The following is a 21,545-nucleotide window of genomic DNA, read 5'->3' as shown; positions in this document are numbered from 1 at the left end:
AGCTTGCACATGAGCATCTGCTCTACATGTAGGGTCAAATCTGCAGGTCTCACCTCAGGTTTATTTCGAGAGAACGTCGTCCACTTCAGATCTGATGTCTCAGTCTTTGTATTCATCAGGACCTCTGTCAAAACAGGGAGAAAAAATACATTTTGAAGACTTGTGCTTGCAGAAGTATTGCAGAAGTGCTTGCAACAATATTTCAAACTGTACAGAGATTTGCAAACATACCCAAGATATCAATATGAACTCTATCTATCTACTACTATCCATATTCATTTTATAATTCTCTCTCTCTCTCTCTCTCTCTCTCTCTCTCAATAAAGAAGTGCACTTAATTGTATTGAATGTGCACTTATAAAAATGTACTTCAAATCTTAAAGTATATATATTTTTAAACTGTACTTGCAGATAATGTATTATTAAAGGCCACTTAAGTGTACTTAAAGAGAGTACACTTTCATGACAATATTTAAGTACGTTTTTAAAAACATTTTTACTTTAAAGTGCTCTTTTGTCATGCTTTAAAATAAATACACTCATTTTGATGTGTTGACTAACGCACTAAAGCACATGTAAAGTGCTTGATTATAATTTTAACTAGTGTGCTATTACATACAGTCCTCGTGATGCTTTTTTAACTAGTGTGGCCGAACCAGAAAGATCAGCTTCACCACAGAACACGTGTTTACTGAAGAACATCGTCACTATACTAGTCCACCAGCAAAAGCATCACAACCCATCGACGTTCATGCAGATCTACGCTGTTTTTCAGCACAGTGTGACGGAGCAACATCTGAGCAATAACGTTTTTCCTGCGAGCGCACAGAGGGCAAGGGAAGTTCCCTGAGGTTTGATGGTTTGGTTATCGAATCATGGCCAACAGAAGCTTTAGCAAAAACAACTAGAAACTGCTGGTGATTTTCTCTCACACTGACGTGCATTGCTCCAGGGAAACCGACGGACATGGGAACAAGGGCACAGCCTAATTTTACACTCGCACACATATACAGTGACAATACAAAATCACTATATAGAGTTTCAACCCAGCGGTGAATGATGGTCATTTAATTACCAGTGAACATCCTTCCTTTCCATTTCCACTCTCTCTGCTCTTGATTGCGTTTTTGCTTGAACTGGCTGTTGGTCATTACTTATTGATGGTGGCGATGGGTTTTAATCAGGCTTTCATTCAGTCAACCCCCCCCCCCCCCCCCCCCAGCACACGTATCGGCCCCAGGGTTCTTGCTATGGGAGCTGTGCTGGTCATGTGACCACCCGAAGCCACCATACAGTTCAGACCGGCTCCAATCACAAAGATCCTTTGATCTAAAAATACTAGCAACGAATAAATTTCTCCCTCTTTCCCCTACTGTTATTTGTTCAAACTCCTTTCTTATTCGTGTCTCTAAGGAGAAACACCTTTATTGCTCTTCTTTTTTTTTTTTTTGCATGCGCTTTTCCCATGAGTGTTGGAGTTTAGCATACAGAGATGGAATCAATGTGTCTCTGTCTGTATGTATCTGGGTCGAGACTTGTTGGTTTAGACCTCAGAAAAGCATCAATGACAAGAAGAAAAAGATTATGTTTGAGCCGTGATGGCCTTAGGGAGAAATGTTTAGAATGGATATTACATACTGTGCAGTGTATACTTTTTGAAATTGAGATATTGTGTGTAAAGCAGTCAACAAAAAAAAAAAAAAAAAAGTTGTATCCTACACTATCATTACATGACATAGCTATGTTGAATGTTTAATTCTGAGAGTAAAATTGTTTTTCATTATTTTACATTTTTCGTGTTGTGCTGAACATCAGAGTGACATAGATTATTGAAAATGAAAAAATGAGGTTCAGTCCATCAGTTGTTGACTGGAAGGAGGAAGATCTGAACGCAATCTTAAAAAGGGGTTTAAGAGGACTAAATGATTGGAGACGTCCGCAAACGCGAAGAAGTCCGGAAGATCAAGTAATGACATTTTGATTAATATTTGACAAATATTTGCTTTTATTAATAACTTAAAGCACACTTTAAGTACTTCAATACCACAGCAAAAACTACTAGCCTAACTAATACATTTCAAACTTATTAAAAGCAAGTGAACAATCAGTAATAAAATAAGAACAAATACACTAATTACAATTATAGATCAACAAGTCTAAATGTAGTATTCAGGTACAGAAATGTAATAATTAGGGCTAAATATAAAATAACACTATAGTGTGTACACTATATAAATTAAATATGATCAAAGATTCAACTGAAGCTGTGTTTTGTTATTTGCTTAACATTAATGACAGTCTAAGAATAGGCTTCATTTTTCTTTAAGTGCCCCTATTGTGCTTTTTGGATATTACCTTTCACATAGTTTTTATTATCGCTGTTTGTAAAAGGCCTGCAAAGTTTCAAAGATCAAAGTGCAGATAAATAGAGTTAGTTAAAAATCACATCAGACTGGGCCATCTGACCAATCAGAGCACAGCAGGCTCTCGGAGAGGCGGGGTTTATAGACACCGGATCCTTGAACCGTTTCAGAGAAAAGAGGTTATGCCTCATTGTATATTATGAGAAAAATAAAGTGTTTTTTGACCTTGTAAACCTGTTAGGAGACACCAAAATAAGATTAGGAGCCTTTAAAATAGCACAACAGGGGCACTTTTTGTCTTTTCTTGTTGGTGTGAAACATAACATGGGCATTCATCCATGAAGTTTGTGTGTATGGTACCAGGTTACTGAAGACTACGGTGTGTGATAGATCAGTGTCTGTTTGACTGTGTGTGTGTGTGTGTGTGTGTGTGTGTGTGTGTCTAAACTTCACCAGAGTTCGTTTGGATGCGGACAGAGACTCATCTTTTCAGTGTCTCGGTCCACTTGTTTGGGGCACCAGGGTCCAGATGGCAGCGTTCACACTTATTCAGATGAAGCGCACTAACAGAGCAATCGCACCAGGGTTCGTTTTAATCCAACCAGACATGCCAAGTGTGAACACACCCTAAAACTAAAAAATAAAACCCAATGATGCTTAAAATAACACTGGCTCTGGTTGTATATTCTGCAAACGTTGTAAGTCACGCAGGTATTTTGAGTGCACAGAAAACTAGCATACGGCACACAGTTGACACACTGCATAACTAGTACGAGTAGCATAGTAGCACACCACTCCAAACACCTGATGTGCCTCTATCTGTATGTATCTGGGTCGCAACTTGTCTTGGGGACTGGAAGCTTCCCGTTGTTGGTTTTCACCCTTAGAATCGCATCAATATTAAAAAATCAAAATCAAAAACTGTAATTTAAGCCTGTATGGCCTCAGGGAGAAAACTGGCATGTGCTTTCACTCAGTGACACCTACACACGCCATCCATCTTCCAGACATTTCTCCCTCTGTCTTTCATTACTTTCCCCCATCACTTTTGCTTTTCCTGCTTTCAAATTTCACATTCCTTTCTTGCCATCCGTCCGTTTTCATTTCTCTTCTCAATAACTCCGTATGTATCCGTCATACTCTTTATCTCTCCGTGCCTCCCTCCATCCTCCTCTCTTCTGATGTCGAGAGGCTGTGGACGGCTGATAACCGGCGTCCAGCTCTGAGAATCAAAGCGAGTGACGCCCGGGAGGATGAAAGAGGGATGAGAGGAGGACACAGGGCGGGAGCTTTTGCAGAAGAGGGCAAAAAAGAGGGAGAGATGGAGGCCGAGGGATGAGGCACCGGATATCTGACGGTTATTTCCCACTGCGAGTTTTGCTCCGAGTTCAGAGGAAAAACAAATTACAGGCTCATCTAAATTAAAATGCACACACACATGAATCTCATGAAACCTGTCCACGACATGCCCAGGTCATATTTCACTAGGGATGAGTCCCGAAACCCCGTATTAAACGGCTAAATTATGAAAGATCGCAGAATCGTTAAGCTACGCCGTTACCGGTTCTGCTGTCGGTAATAGAGAAATTAATATTTATTAATTATTGCTATATAGTCGTTATCTTGCTAATTTTATCTTGCCAGCCAATTCTATATGCAATAATACTAAACCATTTGTCTGTGATGCAGTTTTGCTATTCTCAGTCTCTTCTGTTGCTAAATTGCAGGACGTGTTTGATAGTGGTTCAACGGATCTCAAAACGCACGGTTCGGATCATATTACGGATTTTCAGATCATTTTTCAGATCAGCAGGGAAAAAATTGGGGGGGGGGGGGGGGGTAAATATTTGCTTTTATTAATTACTTAAAGCACACTTTAAGTACTTCGATATCACAGCAAAAACTACTAGCCTAACTAATACATTTCAAACTTATTAAAAGCAAGTGAACAATCAGTAATAAAATAAGAACAAATACACTAATTACAATCATAGATCAACAAAACACAACAAAGTTACAGATAAAGTCTAAATGTAGTATTCAGGTACAGAAATGTAATAATTAGGGCTAAATATAAAATAACACTGTAGTGTGTACACTGTATAAATTAAATATGATCAAAGATTATTTCATTTTTCTTTAAGTGCCCCTATTGTGCTTTTTGGATATTACCTTTCACATAGTTTTTATTATCGCTGTTTGTGTTTGTAAAAGGCCTGCAAAGTTTCAAAGATCAAAGTGCAGATAAACAGAGTTAGTTAAAAATCACATCAGACTGGGCCATCTGACCAATCAGAGCACAGCAGGCTCTCGGAGAGGCGGGGTTTATAGACACCGGATCCTTGAACCGTTTCAGAGAAAAGAGGTGATGCTTCATTGTATATTATGAGAAAAATAAAGTGTTTTTTGACCCTTGGACCTTGTAAACATGTTGTAGGAGACACCAAAATAAGATTAGGAGCCTTTAAAATAGCACAACAGGGGCACTTTTTGTCTTTTCTTGCTTGTGTGAAACATAACATGGGCATTCATCCATGAAGTTTGTGTGTATGGTACCAGGTTACTGGACTACGATGTGTGATGTGATAGATTATGGTCTGTTTCGCTGTGTGTGTGTGTGTTCCTTTATGTAATTACAGTGGACTATCTCCTGCTGTCTACTCTATCATTACTTATAATGGGGCAGGAAAAAGTGCATGTGTGTGTGTGTGTTTCGCCTCAAAAAAATAGGTTAGACACAGCGAGACTCCAAAGTTGACACATGGATTATCATTCACCTGACACACACACACACACACACACACACCACACACCTGTCAGTGAGTCTTTGGCCTGATATCATCCCCAGCACCGGCTGCTGTTCTGATGGATTAAGCTCCCGGTGGCCAATTTCTGTCCGAGCTTGTTTTTTTTTCACCCATTTAATGCAGTGGTCCCATTTAGACACACCGTACCACATGACTCTTTCTCTCTTTAGTGATAAACCTTTAGCAAACTCAATTTTCGTCTCCTATAAAGCAGTGAGTTTAAATGGAGAGCTAATGGTGACTTAAAAGTACATTTTTGAGAAAAAGACCCCAATAATCTCATAAATCTCATGCTAGAGTTTCAGAGATTTTAATGTCTCAAATACAACATGCAAAGGTTTGCAGTGAAATATCTAAAATTTTTATATGAACATTTGTCATCAAGTTATCTGAGCTATGTTATCCAGACAATCCAACAATTGGTAAACTCCAACAGGTAACTTGGTACACTACCATTTGAAAGTTTGGGATTGGGAAGACTGTTTTTAAAGAAGTATCTTATGTTCATCAAGGCTGCATTTATTTGATCAAAACCAAGTAAAAACAGCCATTTTGAGAAATATTACAATTTAAAATTTGAATAATGTAATTTATTCCTGTGATTCAAAGCTGATTTTTCAGCATCATTACTCTTCGGTGTCACATGATCCCTCAGAAATCATCACAATAAGCTGATTTGATGTTCAAGAAACATTTCTGATTATTATCAATGTTGAAAACATATAATATTTTTGTGGAAACTGTGATCTTCAATGAATAGAAAGTTAAAAAAGAACAACATTTATTTGAAATATAAATCTTTTGCAACATTATAAATTGTATTTCTGTAACTTTTGATACATTTAATGCATTAATGTTGAATAAAAGTATTCATTTCTTTCAAATACACACAAAAAAATGTACTGACCCCAAACTTTCGAACAGTAGTGTATGTTTGAATAATCGGATATTTCCTGACTTTGATGATATGAATAAAGGCAAACAGGACTCTGTGTTTGTGTCTGAGCATGTTGGCATGTTAAGACGCGCGTGTGTGTGTGTGTGACTCGTTTGTTTCTCACCTCTGCAGTCATGAGTGTTTGTCTGCTTCATGTTTCTGCCTAGTTTATGACTGTTTTCTGTATGAGTGTGTGTCTAGAAAACACGCCAGCCCATGGAAAACTATTGCTCAGAGGTTCCTTTTCACCGCTCAGGTGGAGCTCTCAAAATATAAAAGTCAAACAATTGTTGATATACAGTAGAAGTATAAATCTGCCGACATCAAGAAAGAGAACAAGCTCACTAAGTCCTGGGAGATTTTGATGAGAAATTTCAGAAACATTTCAAATCAAAGTCTTGATATTTTGAGATCCGAGAACATAAACATTATTGAGTGAGATTGCTAGGATATTTTTTCCCAAGACTTAAGCAAAAGCCTCCATTTGTTCTCTACTTGATCTCCAAGCTATCTTAGAGAAGTCTAAAGTGTTTTTCTAACAGGAATTTTTGATTGTAAAACACACTGTGGTACGTGACCTTGAGTAGGATATCATGCCTTGAGTGTTTCCTATCTGCGCTCCAAACCTCTGTAATTATAGACACATCCTCACTTTCTCTCAAAGGTAAATGACAGAAGACCAGCACCGGGCTACAATTAGTCTTTCGCTTTAATTAAGGAAAAGAGACAGTGCCAATTACTGAAAGAGAGAGAACGAGAGGAGAAAGTGAAAGGAGGGGGAGGGATGTAAAATGGAAAGGGAGTGGGAAAAAAAAGAGGCCAAGGAGAAAGAGTGGCAGAGGAGAGATGAAAGGGAAAACAGGGATTAGAAAGAGATGGATGGAGATGAACAGATAGTGAAGAGAGATGAGTACTGTAGCGTGACAGCACGTTTGAGAGTTTAATTACTGAAGCACACCTGGACGACTGATACTGCCAGGGATGAGCAAAACTACACCTTTGCAAAATCACTGTCTAAACGATTAGTCGTGTTTAAGTCAACAGGAGATCAAAATGGATCGTATTTACTTTCTCACTGAACATTCCTCGTTTTATCGCCAACAATTCATCAGTTCACCTTATTCCAAAGAAAACCAGTTTGTCCTTGTAATCTTTCATCAAAGGCGATAACTTTTAACATGAATAGTTATTACGTAAATAATCTACACGCTTTCAGACAATCGTTAAATGCAATTAAGTTCAAATTGATGATAGTTTACATTTACATTAAATGCAACTATCTGGAATTTAGAGTGTTTTTTGACCTAGTAAAGTAGGGAGCATCTTAAGTAACTTCATAATTGCTTTTACTTTTGAAATATGGTTAAAGTGTACTGCTAAATAAGCATTTATGGTAAACCGAAATATAGTTTAAATGTCATGTCTTTTCTTTCATTTCTTGCAATTTTGTACATTTGAAAAATATTAAGTTTAACTGTAATACGGACTACACATTCCAGTTAAAATTATAATCAAGTACTTTACGTGTATGTTACTCGACACATCAAAGTAAATGTACTACTTTAAAGCATGACAAAATATTATTAAAACATGATGATTTAGAATGCACTTTAAAGAAAGTACACTTTTAAAAGTCTACTTACAGTTTTTTCCAATTGCTAACACACTAAAATGACATGCACAGCACAATTATTAAAACTGACACAGAGCAAAACCTCTTCTCAAGTCTCCAAAAGTCTGAACACATTTTCTGCTTTACACACATTTTGCAATTCAAAATGGCACTTTTTAAAAGCACTGAACATGGTTCTCTGCATAAGACACAACAATCTGACATAAAGTCACATGTTTGCCATTTCAAAACACTGCCATTCAAAATGACACTCCATTGGCCGATACATGAGTCACCTGACCAAACACATCAATGCTTCATTGTTAACACTTCAATCTTTTTCAGTTTACTGTTTTTTTTTTTGTGAGTATATTTGTGTGCAGTCCAGTGTAAATATTTCTGCTGTGCATATGTTGCACTGACTTGTTGAAAAATACAAAAATAAATGTTTCAACAGCATGTGTGTGTTATCTGCAAATATTTCTGTGCATGTGAACAATATGAAGAATTTTCTACAATTTGAACTATTTTAGTATTATGGCAAAGCATGTTAAAGATGAGAGTGCTTTTCATTATGCCCAACAGTGTGTAGTTGGTTAGACAAAAATCAGGTAATATGAATGAAGTGTGTGCCATTTCGTGCAAAAGTCTGATTTTGATGCTTCATTTTGCAGGATATATTAGGTATTTTGCAGTTTGGGTGTGTGGTTTTGTGAATTATGTTAAGTATTTTGATAAAACCAGCCTAGTTTGCAAGATTGTGTGTTAGCAATTGGAATTTTTTTTTGTAGCAGTGGAGCTTTCAAAGGAATCAATATAGAGAATACATTTTTAAAGAGGTTTTAACATGCTAAGAATGACTTTTATTAGCTAAAAATAGTATAATAGTCAATATAATTAATAGAAAATCTCACTAGTCGACTTCACTAATCAATTAGCCAGGGACTGGACAAAAAGTTGACCATCCGATTATTAGCTTCTATTCCCCTAAGAAAGAGAGCCAACAAGTAAGACATCTTTAATATTTTATTTGGCTTACTGAGCTATGAAAAAGCAAACTGTGAGCATTTACACACACAAAAAAACGTACCAAAACAAACAACCTTTCACTACATAAGCATAAGCCGACCAGCCTAACTCACTGAAGCGACGAAACATCTGCAACTTCTCAAGCCATCTCATGAAAACAAGGCTTTGTCTCTGAAATAGACCGCCATGAGAAATCATTTGCTTACGTTTTTTTTTTTTTTCTATAGCGTCGTTGGACAGGGATATGTGAAAGGAAAGTGGACCGCTCCTAAGTCCACGCTAAACAAATGAACAATCCTTCTCTCGTCTCAACTCGTTTACATACTTCATTTGGCTGACGCATCTTTGAATGTGGATTTGTTTCCTAGCATTCAGCCGATGAGCAAACACACACTAGACAGTGTTTGCACTTGTATTGCTGTTGGGGGAAAATGAAAGAGAGAGAGAGAGAGAAATACAGAAATTGTTTGCCTTTTGACACACAAAAAAAATAGTAAAGCCTGAAACATTCTCTATGTGTGTATGCAAATGCTTGCCAAGTGCATTGAAAGCGTATGGCCCTGTTGTTCATATTTAACTCGTGTTATTGCGTTACTGTGGCAATGGCAAACTTCAGTGCTTACGGGCCGACACAACCCTGCAGAGATTACATATTTCTGTAGGCCGACCCGGAAGGTAGTGATGAAGTTTAATGTCCCGACAACCTCTTTAGTCCCATTTAGATATGTATTAGCAACAGCCTTTTTCAAGACAAGTAAAGCACAAGGGGTATCACTGATGTATTTTATGTTGTAGAATAAAACGTGAAAATATCTTGAGCTTTTGTTCACCACAGACCTTTTAACCAAAACCCATTGACTTCAGGAAGTGCTAAAACTCGGGCTTTGTCTTACACAAATACGTCATCTCTGCAGCCCTACGTATGAGTTTGCTTCAAATGTTTGTATGATAGTATGACTTGAAACAGTAAACTGATTATTGCTATTGTGTGTGTGTGTGTTGAATTCACTTCCATTGGATTAAGTATTTCATTTGGAAGGAAGATGCTTGAAATCAAGCTTGGGTAGTTAGAATCGTTAAAGTTCAGACCTAAATAAAGTATGTTTTGGGCCTTCACGGTCAGAAATAGGGGTAAAGTAAGAGTCCATTTCTGTCCCCCAAGGTACAATCTACACTAACGTACTCATAGGGCTTATTAGTGGACCCCTAGGTACATATATGTACCTTTTTGAGGGTCAAAAAGCATTAAAAGGTACATATGTACCGTTTCTTTTAAAGGTTAAGGTACAATATTGTACCCTTGAGGGTACAGCCCCAGTGACAAGCCATTGTACCCCTAAAGGTACAATAATGTACTTTATTTTCTGAGAGTGTTGAATGTTTTTCTTATCTAAAAGAGCACCCATGTCCAAAAATAGATCATCATACTATTATTGTAGCATATATGCACAGCATCTGTTGGCTTATATTATCTGTATAACGATCTACATTCACCTAAATGTGCATATATACAGTACTACTGTATCCCAAACGCCAATGCGCTGAACTTGACCTTACATTTCCGGATGTGACGAACCAACACCTATTTCTTGATTTATTAATCAATAATCTGATACAAGTTAAAGATTTTACACTCAAAATGGTATAAAATTGCAAAAACAGTTCATATACCAGGCCGTATGCAGTGTATTCTGAGTGCACATATGCTGTAAACTAATATTTCATTCCCAGCATAGCCAAGGACTTCCTTTGCAATCTGTTGAACTCTCGAGCTCTATTGATGTGCAGGCCATCAGCGACCATCACAGCTTTTATTATCATTATATCCCCATATGGCTGCTCACACGGTACATCATGAACACACACACACACACACACACACACACATAAAAACTGACCCTTAATCATATCCACTCCAACACACACACACTGAGTAAGTGTCATTGGCAGCCAGAAGCCGTGCTGGTTTGATTGGTGTGTGAATAGAGAAAGCAGACTGTTCCTGTCTGTTGCACGCGCACACACACACACACTGACCCAGTATAACCCCAGCAGATATCTGATACATAATACACTCTCTGCATGACTCTCCTCTTTCAATCTTTTGTTTCCTCCATCTCCTTTCTTTCCTGATCCCTCGATTTCTTCCCCAGCTTCCACTGAAGATCAGAGAGCGAAGGCAACGTGTGCTTACCCAGAACGAATCTAAAATCTCACACTTATAAAAACACATTATGCATTATGACTTCGCATGCTGACCTCTTCAAGTCGTGTCATGTGTGTGTTTATTTAGCTATTCTTTGGGGACAAACTTGTACCCAGAAGTGATCTAAATATGATCAAACCCCCTCCCCCTTTGGGGACTTCCTAATTTATAAAAACAATGATTTTGTTTTAATTAAATGGAAATGGGATATACTTTTAGAATTGTAGAATTTATAATTAACTTTATATTAAAAACAATTCTGGCATGCCCTCATTGAGCTAAATAAATGTGTATACAAGTCCACGTCGTAGCTTTTCTTAACTATAATAAAGCAACAACATATTTTCGTTGCTTATGGGACCGTTTGAGACACAAATATTAATAACATATGAATTACTTTAAACTACATAAAAAACATTGTTAGACCAACAATGGTTGTTACCAATTGGAAAATTTCCTGAGTAAGAAATCTGAAGCTGATTGGATGAATGATGCATTTTAACAAACACATTTTAAGACCATATTAAGACAGAAGTTGAGGGAACCTAAAAACCTGAATGCATCATGTTGCGTTGAATTTTTGTGTTCTCTCAACAATTCCTTTTTTACAGGGTGTGTATGGAAAACACAAGCCTCCATGTGTTTGTCAATGCCCACACACACACACCCACCCACACACACACACACACACACCTGACCTGTTTTAAGGGCACTCGGAGACCTTAGTGAGGAACATTTAGTAATGTGTCTCTGTTTTTCATTATCTGTCTAAACAAAGGGTCTTCATGATTAAATTATGCCTGCGGTTTATCTGTCAACGCATTAATCAGTGTAATTAATTCACAAGGACCTATGTTCATAGTGTTTAATGTGATTTACTAAAATAGGATGTGTGCAACATTCACATCAACCAATCAGTTTTTTTACATTACGTTTAGGGCAGCTTATGGATTTAAGGCAAGACAAAACATGTGGCTTAAAAAAACCCGAATAGATATTACCATACTTTCCCTATAGTCGATTAATCACGGTACATTAAGGCATTTCTTTGTTATTCAAGTTTTCTGAAATGTTGTTTAAATATGCCAATTACACATTTCTAATTAACTCTTTCCCCGCCATTGACAGAATTTCCTTTCCTGAAAGAGCACAGAATCTGGTTACACTTTATTTTCAAGGTGTCATTGTTACAGTGTAATTATATATTTAAATATTAATTAACTACATGTACTTACTATAGGGTTAGGGTAGAATTAGGATTTGGTTGAGGGCTATTTGCATGTAATTATGCATAACTTACTGTTATTACTATGGTAAGTAGTAGTACATGTAACATATGTAACAAAGACACTGTCAAATAAAGTGTTACCCTGAATCTTCTGATCGAAACACAGATGAAGAAGAAGAAGCAGAAACAAGTGGTAGAAGCATTGCTTATGCACGTTGTAGTCTTTAACAAAAAAACTTGTGTGAAATGTTGCTTTTTTTAATTAAAGGGGTGATGAACTGAGAAATCAAATTTTCCTTGAGCTTTTGACATATAAGAGGTCATCATACTATAAGAATATCCTGTAAGTTTCAGAGCTGAAAACTTCCTTGTTAGTCCAATAAAAGCTTTTATTGACACCAGGCACAGCGAACGACAGGTTTTTCAAAGTGGGGATCTATGAGGTCAAAGGGTATCAAACCCCGCCTCCGCAGAAGAAGATCAACGCCTACTTCAACACTGCCTGTTTAGCCCACCGATTCGCGCATTACATGAAACTCATTATAATATGCAAAACTGTTATCCAATCATAGCAGTGGGCGTTTACTTCCAAGTCTTCAATGCGGCACGCCCATAAAAACCGAGCGTTTCAGTAGCTAGGCTAGAAAATAGCCTATTACTTTTTCATTTTGATGTTTTTAAATGTAAAAACCAAGCGAACGTCATAAGTGTACCTCAGACAACAATATAAAATTGTTTAAAAAGCCAGTTCATGACCCCTTTAAAACTTAAAAAAGAGTGAATGAAGCTAGAATAAAAAGTTTTTGTTGTGTGTTTGTTTATAAGCAGAGACTCTGATCTTTCTTTTGATGTATTGCATGTTCAGATATTCTTTCATGCAACTAAATATTCTGGGGGCCATGAAAGTTTTTTGAAAATTATTAAAAAATGCTGGCGGTGGCAGGCAACTTTTTTCTTTTAAACGCTGTCGGGGAAACTGCACTAATTTGCATAAACTTCCAGAACAGAAATATGAACATTGGATAAAGCCAGGTTGACGACATATTAGAGTTAAAGGTTTTTACAAGGAGGATTTGGGATATCTCTTAAATTATTATCACTCCCTTAATCAGAAAATACTGTCAACAGCCAGAAGAAAACAAAATCCCCATGTTTTTAGGAGTGCAATCTGGAGAAAAAAAAACTCGTTTAATTTGAAATGTAAAGTGCTTGACGTGGAGATTCCTGGCTCAGCGCAGGAGAAAAAAACTCAAATGGGCTTTAATGATACGTATTGTAATTGAATCTGCAGATGCAAATAGATAAAGTGTAATAAAAGAAACACTTAAATGTGTATTTTGGACGTTTTCTTTCCACTGGTCTAAAATTATGGAAGCAAAATAGCCCAAATTGGCTCAATCTTGACCAGTACAAAAACAATGTCTTTGCCTGGAGTGTCTTGCCTTAATTAGCATTCTTATCATACACAAATCACAAAACACAACCAGTAAAGATGGATCGGGAAAGAAAAGGGAGGGGGTCGCGCAGGTATACAGGACAGAGAGAGAGAAGGAGAGCAGAAGCGGGAGGAACGTGCTGTGAACTGCAGAGAAGACGAATGGCTTTGAATGTGCAGTCCCCGGCGGGGGGGAAGTGGGGGAGAGCGAGCTCGGGAGAAGCACAGAACAGGCTCATTTTTGGGGGGATAACAGAGATCCCACACTGGGCCGTAATGGGAGAACTAACACACGGTTCAGAGAAGAAAGCCTGTGCTGTGTTTGAAAAGTATGTGATATATACGACAAGATTAGTGGAAAAGGTTCATATTCCTTACTTGGAAACATATCGTTTATTTCCTTATGAAACTAAGATTTGTAGATGTACGTGATACAGTTCTAAGAGAAAAATTGGTCAGCAAGTAATTTGTTCATCCCATGGGTAAAGATAAATAGAGTTGTAACAGGATAAAAGATGTCAAGATGATTTTGCAGCAAGACAAGAGTTTTTAACTGTGTTTTTAGTGTTTAGTGATACTAAAAGTGTCTTATAAATCTGCAGATTAACCAACCAGTGGATATATATATATATAGGATTTTCATAATCAAAAATACTTTTTTAGTTTGATGTAAGAAAAGTGTTTGGCAATTTAGCTGAATGCTATGGTTTGGAGAGAACAAATTCAGAGTACTAATATCTTTGAGTGAGCACACATTTTGGTGTAGTGTCGCACAAGCCAAGCGTTTCGGTATATTTATATTAGGTATATTTCAGGAGCAGCAAAACTGCCTGAGCTGCTCAATTAACTAATACCAGATCCAACAGTTCATGAAGTCTATCTGACAGACTGAAAATGTGGAAGTGAAGGGATTATTTCATACGGGCACAACATTCACTCCTAAGGGTGAAGGAGACAAACTGGCTCTGGCAGAACAACAATACTATCAAACAATCATAGTTTCAAACCTCAAACCACAAACATTATAGGAAGATGTTCCAGCTGTTCCTGGTTGATAAGAATGATGTTCCAGGACTGACAATCATATGTTATACTCGACTAAATGGTGTTAAAGTGAAAATTCTGTCATCAATTGCTCACTCTTGTTGTTCCAAACCCATAAGACTTTCATTCATCTTCAAAACACATTCATATATTTTTTATGTAACCTGAGATTTCGGCACATCCATTGGAAGTCCATTCACCCAAAACTTTCACACTTTAAAAAGTTCATAAAGAGATTGTGGAAGTAATCCATGTGAATAGATTGCTTTATAAATGAACAGATTTTTATTTAGACTTTCATATCACATATAAATAGTGATAATCAAACATGTATATTTAATGATCTCTGTGTATGTGGCTCGATCAATGGATTAACTGCTCGATATATACGGATTTATTTTACAATCTCTCTATGAACTTTTTGAAATATCAAATATTTGTTGGAATGGACTTTCAACGGAGGGACAGAAATCTCGCGTTTCATAGACAAACAAAACTCTTATAGGTTTGGAATGACATCATGTTCAGTAAATGATTACAGAATGTACTGAAACTTTTTGAGTAAAGTAATCTTTTAAGTCTGGCACAAGTTGATTCGGTTTGCACAAGTTGAAACAGACCCGACATGACTAGAGGAAGAAGTAATCGTCAGCGGCACACCTAACTTCAGCAAATATTATTATTTTTCATAAATATCTGTACACTGTAAAAAGGTATCAGTTGACAACTTAAAAAAGTGAGGAAACCAATTGCCTTAAAATGAGTAATTAAACCATGCGTAGTTGAAAAAAATGTTTGTTTGTTTTTTGTTATGTGGAATTGTTAAGTTCAGTTCACTTCACGCATGAAGTTCTTAATAATTTTAAGGCAACAGGTTTCCATACTTTTTTAAGTTAAGTCTTTTTTTCTAAAGTCACTTTTTACAGACGTCCATAAAACAAGATAAAAGAATTTGCCAGTGAGGTCAGAAAACCTTAATTCAAGATTTTCTGAAAGCAAATTTGATAGTTACATAATTTTGCTCCAAGGATTGTGCCTCAGGGATATTTAGTCATTTTTACAGTTAACAAGACTGGGAAAAAATATTTCAGGACCTATTTTTTTGCAGTGTGTGAGGGTTGCCATGATCCAATCAGGGCTGTAAAGTGTCTCTAATCGGCTCTATAGGTTTGGTTTGAATCAATCCTGGACAACTGTTGGAAGAGTGAGGCAAGCTGGAATTGGTTGGATTACATTACCATGATCCTTCCAAACCTTTCTATGCAACTCTATACAATGAAATGTGTCACCACACAAATGCCTGCCCACTTACAGAAATGACCCACTACATTATTAGAGTTCCTCCATCATCTGATCGGTTCTCTTCCTTTTGCACTGATTGTGAAGGGTTAAAGGTCTCCTCTCATGCTAAATGGTGTTTCTCAACCGCTTGTAGAGGCGTGTAGGAGGGATTCAATGATGGTGACAGAGAGAAAAGGGATAAAAAGAGAGACTCTTATGCTGTCAGCCCCTCATCCATCAGGGCGGTATTGACACTGATGCACTGGCTGAAGAGACATGAAAGAGAGAGAGAGAGAGAGAGAGAGTCCAATCCCAACAAGAGCTGCTTGAGCTCTGTTATCATCCTATCAATCTGCACAGTGTTTGGATCAGCAACCGGGGCAATGCCAACCACACACTCAAACACAAAAACACACATTTGAAAAAGTTGAAAAAGGATTCCTTCCACATGAGATCCGCCATGCACACACACACAGGACTCTCTCTGGGTTTGAGACAAACATACTGTTGAAACTCTGTAGAGAGTAAAGGTGCAGGATTGATGATTAGAGATGAAGCGCAGAGCTGCAGTTTAAATCTTCAAGCGGCTAATCACAGGATTAACAACCAAAGAGAGAGAGAGAGAGAGGAGAGCGCTGCTTTAAATGCAAATCCCCGTCTTATAAAAATCAGTTCCATTTAATAGGATTTCTGGGGAGGGATGTGCATTTCTGCAGCGGGAGAGGAGCAGAGGAAACTTCACCACGGCCAAAAAGAACGGGTGAACCACAAAAAGAAGAGAAGAATTTTTTTGCATCACTACACTTAAATAAATTGGCGTCGAAACAATTTTAACTCGGAAATTGCTGATAAATTTAATAGACAATCACAAAGAAACAGACAGTAACGCATTGAATTAAACATGAAATTCTAAATTAGATAATAAATAAAACGTCTCAATCTCACATTTGTGACAACCACAGAAATACCATGTAAAGGAATAGTTCACCCAAAAATGAAAATCCTGTCATCATTTACTCACTCTCAAGTTGTTCCAAACCTGTATGAGTTTCTTTCTTCTGTTGAAGATTTTTTCAGTCAATGGCTAGTCAACTGCTACCAACGTTCTTCAAAATATCTTCTTTTGTGTTCAACAGAAGAAAGAAACTCATACAGGTTTGGAACAACTTGAGAGCGAGTAAATGATGACAAAATTTTCATTTTTGGGTGAACTATCTCTGTTGAGAAGGGCACATGACAACTATTAACTATTACTGCCGTATGAATACTGTACACAGTAAGCAAGTTTCTTGTATGCATCTGACCATGGTAAAACTGAAGCTAAATGACATGATTGGACTGCCAAAATTGGATTAAAAAAGGTCATCAACTGTTGCTTTTAGTGTGGCCATGTGATAAGAGTGTAGCCTGAGAAGTTCATTGTATACCGCTTCACATGCAGTTTAAGAAAAACAGAAGACAGTAGACACTGCATAGTACATCATTCCATTCCAAACATAGCAAATACATGAGACTGAACACATGTGCGTATAACAGAGAGATGAGATGAGTGAGACAGTGAGAAATATGTGAATAAGTGACAGAAGGTGAAATGGATAAGCTCTTTTTTGCTCCAGGGTAACAGAAGACGGAAGACAGAAGAGTTCCTGAGCTCTGACCTCACATGAAAGCCATTGTTACCTCTCTCTCTTTTTAGCTGATATTTCCTCACAAAGGGAATTAGAGATCAGTGCAGTGATCCTCACAGATCTGGCATTAGTTTAATCTCACACAGGGGTTTGAGTTACTACAGAATCAAATCCAATCTACCCCCTGCTGCTTCTGTTACTGACTTCACCATATTAGTCTTTACAACTTGCCAAAGCAACCCCCTCCCCAACCTCAGACAATTATTGGGTACAGTTAATGAGATGGACGTTCATTTTAGCAAAATTCTGGTGTGAAGCCAGGGCCAAAATTGCAAATGACTTGCCATATATGAGAATAAAACGACACGTAAAAAAGAGAGAAAAACAGTTTTCATTATGGCTTAAACAACAAACTAATCAAATCACAGATAGGGTCTAAAAACGGTCACAGGTCACAACATAAGTTTGCTTTAAAACATGCTTGTCATCAAGTTTTTAACTTTTTAGTTCATATAGTTCATTGCAACAAAACAAAAAAACACACATCTACAACAGTAAGAGAATTTTCGAGAGAAGCTCAATGTGTTAATAAAACAACAACAGAAATTGTTAAAACTATAAGCAATCACCAATAAAGCAAGTAAAGTATAGAGATTAATTAGTTGCTTTTTAACGGTAACAGACAAGGTTTTCCTTGGAAGCCAACTGTTTCCAATGGAAGCTTATAAAAAAAGGTGCTTGCCTCTTTTTATCTCGCAATTTTTACGCTTTTTCTCAGAATTGAATGATATAAACTCGCATTTGTGAGAAAAATGGTCAGAATTGTGAGATAAAAAGTCACAATTATCTTTTAAATTGCATTATTCTATAGTGGAAAGGAACAAGCAATTCTAAGTAGACACACCAAGACGAATATTCGAATAACTAAGAATAACCGCGAAAAGCGTCTGACGCAGGCGCGACTACACAAAACGGAAGGGGAAAGGTTATCTTTGTTAGGCCCTACTTAAAAATATAGCTAGGCTATATTTAATTACGTATTGCAAAATACTGCTTCGTGTACAGTACATTAAAGTTCTTAACTCAAATAGCATAAAGAGATCTCTTCTGCAGTCTCCGTTCCGGATTGAACGCGTTGCTCACTTGAGAGCGCAAGCTGCCGGTTTTCTGACACTCATCTGCTAATTACCGCGACAGAAATATGCGTCAATAACTCATTAATTGGACAGCGTTGCTGTTGGAGGAGCATCACCTGTGCGTGTCTGTCACACAGGTCGGTTAATTGATTTCGGCAAGCGGGGAGCAGGTGTGTGCACAGCGCCATGTAATGCGGAACTAATCCGAATCGTCCATCCGCCATCGATTAAGCAGCCTGCGGCAAACCGGTAGACTTACAACAGGTATGCGTGCAGTCACCTTTACCACATTTCCTCAAACCCAACTTTCTCTATCTTTTTCTCATTGCAGGCTGAAACCTCCATGAACAACCATTCATCATTCTACCGATCAGAATGACTACTTATTGAGGTTACTGGATGGAATGTCCCCCGACAATTATAGTACTCAAATTTCTATCGACCCAAGACGTCCATATATCGCCCATCCTCTTTGTAATTTAACATTTGCGTGTTACTTGAGCTGCACTTATTGTGCCTCCTGTTTGACCCACCCAATGGCAATTTTCAAAGGACAGAAGAAGACAAAGGAATGGCTTAAGAATGAAATCAATGTTATTAAGTGCATAGTCTATAGTGATTACAGGAGCATAGTAATTATATTGATTATTAAAGAGCACTTTAAACGAGAAGATGTGAATGCAGGGGTGTAGCGGCCATTATAAATGCACTTCTACGTTGTCTCCACTTTATATTCGCTCTTTCTAGGAGATAATTATTACTTTTCAAGTGACACCCCGAACCAACCCGTTTTGGAGGGGTCCCTTTGTATAAAAAAACGGATTAATTTAAGGAGAAATAAAACAATAACAAAACCAGTCTATTCAGTTGTTCCTTGCATCAATAAAGCTAAACAAACACGCCAACTACAACAAACAAAAGCGTTTAATAACTCTCAATCTCACAGTGCGTCTCCTAAGTAATAAAACAGACCATGTGTAATAAATTATGTATTTAGCCTATACATAACCCAGAGTAGGCCTACTGCTAACTAGCCATCGAATACACTTTGAATGCTTTCTCAGTCCTGAGCTTGTAAAACATCAGGTCTTAATCCCAGATAGCACACGTTAGGCCTACGTCTTCTAGATGTCTTTTTAAGAGCGCTTCATCTGGAAAATATCTGTTGTGTACTAACATCTGATAAACATCCTTTAAAAAGCAGTTTTACAAATTGTAAATCATAAACTTCTGACATCTTCTAAATGTCTATAGGCCTATAACATCTGACAGGAAACATCTAGGATATTGCAGATGTGCAAACACTAAAAAAAAATGTTATCTACACACATCATATAGACATATTTGCTGGCTATGGTTGCCATCAGGGATGGCCAGACAAAACATAGTATGCATAGTGAATAAATAAAATTGCTCTTGTTTTATATAGGGCTATAGCCCATAGATCATTGGTTAACATCAAATGTTATAACACTTTTATAGAGCAATCCGTCTTCATCTTTAAGGAGCCAACAGGTAGTTGCGTTTAATAAAATGAGTGAGTTACCTTCCTCCGCCACTGATTTGAGCAGGAACTCCAGCAGGATAATCCAGAGCACGGACACATTCCTGGAGAAGAAGAGCTCCATCGTGGAATCACGAGTGTTTCACTGGGGAATGTTTACAAAGATGGGCAAACAGTGTGAAGGTTCAAGAATCGTCAGCTGGGTCTTGTACCCATCAGGAATGAACAATCGCACGGTGGGATTCTTCACAGTATAGAGAAAAGCCACCAAGTCACGGGAGGGGAGGGAAAAACTTTTAACTTCAGACTATCATATGGAGAAAACGAAATCAACTGTATCAGTGAAGTTTGTTATAGAAACACAAATTCAGCTGATCAAAATGTAAATCGATAGGTTAAAAAAAAAAGAGTTTAAAAATCACTTATAACTTTATATGCTAATCGATAGGCAAAATAATGTCCATGTTTTCAAATACCAGAAAATCTCCCAAACGACCTCTTTATCTACACGCAAACATGTGCCAGTTTTGCCAAAAACATACGGAGTAACAACATGCCGTTCGCTCGGCTGTGCGGAACCCCTTTGTGAGGGGTGTCGGTCGACTTGTCCTAATTTTCCCCTCTGAAATGGGATGGCTTTTTAAAATCCACCAATTAAAACAAATCCGATAGGCCACTTCGTTCACGAGCAGTGAGAAATAAATGTTCGTATTCGGCTGGGGTTTAAATCACATCGACGTCCTCATCCAACCACCGAATTCTCCGACAGTCAATCCACCACGACCTTTGTAGCCGATCTTTAAAAACATAAAAATCCTGTGAAATAAAAGCGATGTTTGAATGCAATCATGTGCCAACTCAACGAGCGAACATCGTGCTGCTTATCCGATGGCGAATGCATGAAAATCGCGGAGTAGTTCGTCAAAATAATCGCGAAACCCGCGGCGAGCGCGTTCGAGATGAGAAAAAGAAATCTCGGCAAATCCAAGAAGTTGGTACGAGGTGTTCAGCCCTCAGCTCGCAGCAGATGTGTGGTCAATGCGACTGGAGGAACAGTCTCCTCCTCTCAGAGCACCTCCTCCACAAGCACCCCTCCACTATAGGACAATTCACCATGCCGGACAAAAAAACCAAAAAAACCAAACACATTTTGGGACGAAAAATAGCCGACATACGTTTACGATAATATTTTGTCCGTCTTCTCTGATCAGTTAGTTAGGTCGTTGTATTTAGGCTGTGTAATGTTGCACATTTTTCCCTCTTGAAGTTGCTCTGTGATAAATAGCGAACTGTTTAGAGATATCTTTAAATGGACTTTTCCGTTTTAACAAAATT

General features: G+C 37.7%; 1 protein-coding gene across 1 annotated transcript in view; it reads right to left on the bottom strand.

Annotated features, from left to right (window-relative positions):
• ephb4a (eph receptor B4a) overlaps positions 1 to 21,244 on the bottom strand; it is a 45,228-nt gene extending 23,984 nt beyond the window's left edge. The window contains exons 1-2 of the mRNA XM_084414426.1: positions 20,253 to 21,244; positions 54 to 124 (exon numbers count right to left, since the gene is read on the bottom strand). Of these exons, the coding sequence (XP_084270552.1) occupies positions 54 to 124; positions 20,253 to 20,334 (153 nt within the window). The 5' untranslated portion in view covers positions 20,335 to 21,244. The remainder of the gene's footprint in view (positions 1 to 53; positions 125 to 20,252) is intronic.
• Positions 21,245 to 21,545: the final 301 nt, after the last annotated feature.

The sequence above is a fragment of the Rutilus rutilus genome, assembly GCF_951802725.1.
Source record: "Rutilus rutilus genome assembly, chromosome: 7".
NCBI classification, from domain to species: Eukaryota; Metazoa; Chordata; class Actinopteri; order Cypriniformes; family Leuciscidae; genus Rutilus; species Rutilus rutilus.
The sequence above is the reverse complement of the archived record's forward strand: the minus strand, read 5'-3'. Positions and strand labels throughout refer to the sequence as shown.